The following is a 5,563-nucleotide window of genomic DNA, read 5'->3' as shown; positions in this document are numbered from 1 at the left end:
ATTAGTGGTCAAGTAACTAGAGGAATTAATGGTCAAGTAGTTAGAGAAATTGGTGGTGAAGTAGTTGAGTCTAGGGGTATTTAAGGAAGTTGTGTGCATAGAGAAGGGGGGCTGGTTTTTGGGAAATTAGGGGGATACCCCCAATGTAATATCTTCTCTTTAATATAGTAAATGCTCCTTTCTTCTTATTGAACTAAGTACCTCTTGTCTAGAATTCTTTCTCTCTCTTTCCAGTGCTCCGTAATACTTGGTATCAGAGCAGGTTCTGCATATCACCGAGAAGGTGTAGATGCGTGGAAAGATCTAGCAACCAAGAGAGAAGCAAACAACAACTCGAATTGTGGCAGCCAAGAGTGGAAGTGGTGGTTAGAAATCGAGTGGAGGCTACATTGGTGGCTGAAATTATTAGTATTTCTATTTTTTTTGTCTGCAACAGCTGAGTTGAACATCCTATCATAGCCACAAGAAATACGGCTAATCGAATAAGAAGTGTCGACCGACAACATACCTACTTGACCGACCATACCCTCAGGTAAGAAATTTCTGAGAATATGTTGAATAATAGAAGGAGAATGGGTAGGGAACCATGCCCTCTTCGACGAAGGGGAAATATGGAAATTGTGGATGAATTTGAATCAAGAGAAATATTAGAGCATAGTATTGATCAAATGGAACAACCAAGAGGGCAAACCTCACATGATTTGGAAGAAGCAGCAGGGATCGAATTTGGATCTCTCCATGAAGCGTTGGAAGTAGAAGGGCAAGAGTCACGAGAAGAGACAACTAGAAGACTCGTGGAGACGGATGTTGGCCACAACCAAGCCCCACCAAAGGATCAATTAGAAATTTTAGTGGATCTCCTTCTCAAAAATGCAAATACGGGCATAGAAGGGGGAGGCGGAAGGTTCACACCAATCAAACCTCGGACGTATTGAGGCGAACGAAAATCACTAGCCTTGAATAGGTGGGTTCATGAGGTAGAACACTTTCTTCGGCAAAGTGGTATATCTCAAGACCAGTGGACCATATCTGCAACAAACTTTTTAGAAGGGACGGCCTTAAATTGGTATCTGGTCGGAGAGAACACATACCAGTTCATGGGATGGCAAGCCTTCACAACTCGAATGCGGCAATATTTTATCCCACCAAATGAAACAACTCGTTTGATGGATGCATGGAGGAAATTAAGGCAAGGAGAGGGGAGTTTGTCGACTTATGTCGACAAGTATAGACAACTCATGCTTCAACTCCCGCATTTTCATGAAGTGACTAAAATTCATGGTTTTTTGTTTGGTTTAAGATCCAAAATCAGGATGGAGATTGAAAAGCAACAACCGATGAATTTGGAGATGGCGGTTCAACTAGCTGAACGAATTGGTGATTTTGAAGAGCTTCAACAGCCATTTCGAGCTATGAAATCGTCCGTCAACTTCCCTATGAGACGCGATTTTAGTAGTCAAGGGCAAAGAGTCTTCAACAGATCACTTGCTATGTCCCAAGATAATTGGGGGGGTAGTAATGGAGCACGAAAAAGCATGGCATCCTCATCAAATGGGGAAAGGCTCCCAAACCTTCGAAGGGGTTGTTTTGAATGTGACAGTCCACACTTAGCATATGAATGTCCCCGAAGGAAATCACCAAAAGTCGTGGTGGCCCAAGCCAATGTTAGGGATCTTGAGGAGGGATTGGACAACAACAACTATGAACCTCTCAACATTCTTGATGAGGTGGAGGATGGGTTAATGGAGGTCACGGCAGGAGCAACAAAGGTAAACCCCCTTTGTTTTGTTGTGGGTGTCTCTCACATTGATCATTTGTACTTGGCAACCAAGATCAATGGTCATGCTTGCAATGCTATGGTTGATAGTGGAGCAACGCATAACTTTATCACTCCCGAGTGCATCACTAAATTCGGATTGAAACCTATGCCATTAAGGGACATATCCATAAGCTTTGTGCAAGGCTCAACCAATATTGGATCCCTGGCGTTGGATATTCCTATGGAAGCGGAAACATGGAAAGGAAAGGTAAATTTTCTAGTAGTTCCAATGACAGGATTTGATGTCATATTAGGATTGGATTGGGCAGATAAGTATCTTATCGCACATTTCGGAAGGAGAATAGACAAAGTATTATTGGACAATTTGGATGGACACAATGGGGTGGTGGTAAGTCTTCATCGCTCCACAAATAAGCAAGTGCAATCAAGTAAGCAATCCAGTCCTCCTTTAGCATTATGTAGCGCCAAAGTGGCTAATCATTCACTTAAAAAAGGAGGGCAATTATTTTTATGTACAACCATTGTCCACCATCAAGCAAATACAACATTGGAAGGACACAAAAGTAATCCAATAATTCAACACCTAATAACTAAATTTAATGATGTGCTAACAGCCAGGTTACCTCCTGGACTACCCCCTAAAAGAGCCATTGATCACAAAATCAACATACTACCGGGAAGCACACCACCAGCTAAAGCTCCATACAAGTTGAATGCAACTCAAGTAGCAGAATTAAAGAAGCATTGGCCAAGCTGGAGACATCTGGTTTCATCTGCCCGAGCAATTCGCCATACGGGGCACCCATTATATTTGTTGCAAAAAAGGATGGAACAATGTGAATGTGTATGGACTATTGAGCACTCAACAAGATAACTATCAAAGGTAAATATCCATTGCCAGTCATTGACGATTTACTAGATCAATTGGCAAGGGCATAATTTTTTACTCGCATCAACTTGAGGTCGGGATACCACCAAATCCGAGTTGTTGAAGGTGACATTGAGAAAACAGCTTTTTGGACAAGGTATGGCAGTTATGAATGGCTGGTTATGAGTTTTGGGCTCACTGGTGCACTAGGAACATTTAGCCACTTGGGCAATGATCTATTTCGTGCTTTCCTTGATGAGTTTGTCATCGTATACATAGATGATTTGCTCATCTATAGCAAAACATTGGATGAGCACGTGTTACATGTTAAGAAGGTGTTACATATACTGCGAGAAAACAAATTGTATGCTAACCCCAAAAAATGTGAGTTTGCAGTACAAGATATTAACTTCTTAGGTTTCCGGGTAGGGAAACATGGCCTTCGCATGGATACAAGCAAGGTGGATGTTGTTCGAAGATAGCCAATCCCGACTAAAACCATAGAATTCCAACAATTTGTAGGTTTCGTGCAATATGTGTGTAAATTCATCAAGCATTTTAGTGCGATTGCAACCCCCCTAACTAACCTAACTAAAGCTAAAACAAGTTTTAAATGGACAACACTAGAACAAGATGCTTTCGAAAAACTCAAAGAAGCAGTGTGTTCCCAACCAGTGCTTAAGTTACCAGATTTTACTAAACCATTTGAAATCCATACAAATGCTTCTTATGTGGCTTATGGTGCTGTGTTGATACAGGATGGACATCCAGTTGCTTATGAATCCAAGAAATTTTCATGTATTGAAGTTAGGTGGCCTACTCATGAAAAAGAAATGCTTGCCATCGTCTATGCCTTACGCAAATGGCGTCATTATGTCCAAGATAAGTTTACTAAAGTATTCACTGATAACATATCCTTGCAGTATTTTCAGTCCCAACTGAAGTTGTCCCCTAAACCAGCTCGTTGGCAAGATTTTTTGGCAGAATTTGATTTCTGCATCAACCATAAAAGTGGTGCTCTTAATACTATGCCAGATGTTTTAAGTCGAATGCCTCGTGCTTGTACCATTTCGGTAATCTCTAATTCTTCTTTACTACAAGACATTTGAACAGCTCAATAACATGATCCTTACACGCAACAATTGATTTCCGATATGGAAATGCAACGTGCGGCCCATGGGTCACTTAAAATGCAACAAGGTCTATTAATGGTACATGGTAAGTGGTTTGTACCTAATATAAAGGAAATTAAGGCACTAATTTTGCAAGAAGCACATGATTGTAAGATGGCAGGGCATGGTGGTATTCATCGGACACTCACCAATATCTGGCAATATTTTTTGTAGCCACATATGGAGTTGGATGTAAAAGACTACATCCAATCCTGTGTGACATGCCAACAAGTCAAAGCTCGGCGTGGACGACCATTTGGATTGCTACAACCCATGCCAATACCCGCTCAACCATGGGATGTGGTGAGTATGGATTTCATAGTGGACTTGCCCATGTCAAGAGGTTATAATGCGATCATGGTGGTCATCGACTATTTCTCTAAACAAGCTCACTTTGTACCAACTAAACCACCCCTCACAGCTCTCCAAGTAGCCAAATTGTTCTTCAAACATATCTTTAAATATCATGGCATGCCTGCGGCTATCGTATCAGATAGGGATCCGTGTTTTACTAGTCGATTTTGGCAAGAACTATTCAAATTGCTGGACACACAACTTCGAATGTCTTCGACGGCTCATCCCCAAACTGATGGCCAAACTGAAAGGGTAAATCAGAGTCTTGAAGACTACATTCGTTGTTATGTGCAGGCGGATCAAAAAGATTGGACGGATCATATCGATATGCTGGAATTTTGTTATAACTCCTCTAAACATTCTGCCACTGGTTTTTCTCCTTTTGAAGTAGCTACAGGGAAGCAAGTTCTTACTCCATTGGCTTTGGTCTCTCATGCTGTTCGAGATAAAATTAAAGAGCCTGATGTCGATCTTTTTCTAGCAGATTGGCAAGCAACAATGCGGGTTGCACAACAAGGATTACAAGAATCAAAGGAACGAATGGTTCAGACAGCTAACAAAAAACGGCAACACATCGAATTTTTCAAAGGCGACTTGGTCCTCGTTAGTGCCGTTCATTGGCCTTTACCTGGAGGACTCTCACCTAAATTTAACCATCGTTATTATGGGCCATATGAAGTGCTACAAAGTTTTAATGGAGTCACTTACAAGCTCAAATTACCTATTTCTGTCAAAGTGCATGATACATTTCATGTAAGTTTGCTTAAAAGATTTCATGCAGATAAACATTGGAGTCAGAAGACTAATCTAAGTGAGGAAGCTGAAAAACCTGAAGCAATCTTAAAACAAGTGCACAATGGAAACACGAAATTTTTGATCAAGTGGAAAGGGCGACCACTTTCGGAAGCCACATGGATCTCTGAAGAAAGTTTGTTTCGTTTGGATCCCTCATTCTTGTTCAGGTACCCTAGCTCTAATTAGTGCTACAATGGCAAGGTTTTAGACATTGCCTACTATATTAGTATGGTAAGACCACCTTTGCCATTGTCCTTCATTCCTTTCATTTACTTATGGACTTAGCAAGTCATGTTATTGTACTAGTGTTTTAGTTTTGAGGGTGAAACTCTGCACCTCATGGGAGAGTGTTATGTTATGGAGTAGTTAGAAGTAGAGAAATTAGAGGAGGGATCAACTAGAGAAATTAGTGGTCAAGTAACTAGAGGAATTAATGGTCAAGTAGTTAGAGAAATTGGTGGTGAAGTAAATGAGTCCATGGGTATTTAAGGAAGTTGTGTGCATAGAGAAGGGGGGCTGGTTTTTGGGAAATTAAGGGGATACCCCCGATGTAATATCTTCTCTTTAATATAGTAAATGCTCCTTTCTTCTTAT

At 40.9% G+C, this 5,563-nt stretch overlaps 1 protein-coding gene across 1 annotated transcript; it reads left to right on the top strand.

Moving 5' to 3' along the window:
- The first annotated feature begins 220 nt into the window (after nucleotides 1-220).
- On the top strand, nucleotides 221-2,654 carry LOC147853899 (uncharacterized). Its single transcript, XM_087332491.1, has one exon. The coding sequence runs from the start codon at nucleotides 1,098-1,100 to the stop codon at nucleotides 2,652-2,654; it is 1,557 nt and encodes a 518-aa protein (XP_087188617.1). The 5' UTR covers nucleotides 221-1,097.
- Nucleotides 2,655-5,563: the final 2,909 nt, after the last annotated feature.

The sequence above is a fragment of the Azolla caroliniana genome, unplaced genomic scaffold (assembly GCF_043228905.1).
Source record: "Azolla caroliniana isolate FFs.n. ecotype wild unplaced genomic scaffold, voAzoCaro1.0.p SCAF_16, whole genome shotgun sequence".
Lineage (NCBI taxonomy): Eukaryota > Viridiplantae > Streptophyta > Polypodiopsida > Salviniales > Salviniaceae > Azolla > Azolla caroliniana.
Note: the sequence above shows the minus strand (reverse complement) of the source record. Positions and strands in the feature narration are given on the sequence as shown.

Excerpts from the sequence above, each read along its gene's own strand:
- LOC147853899 (XM_087332491.1), top strand. The coding sequence starts at position 1,098 with ATGGGATGGCAAGCCTTCACAACTCGAATGCGGCAATATTTTATCCCA.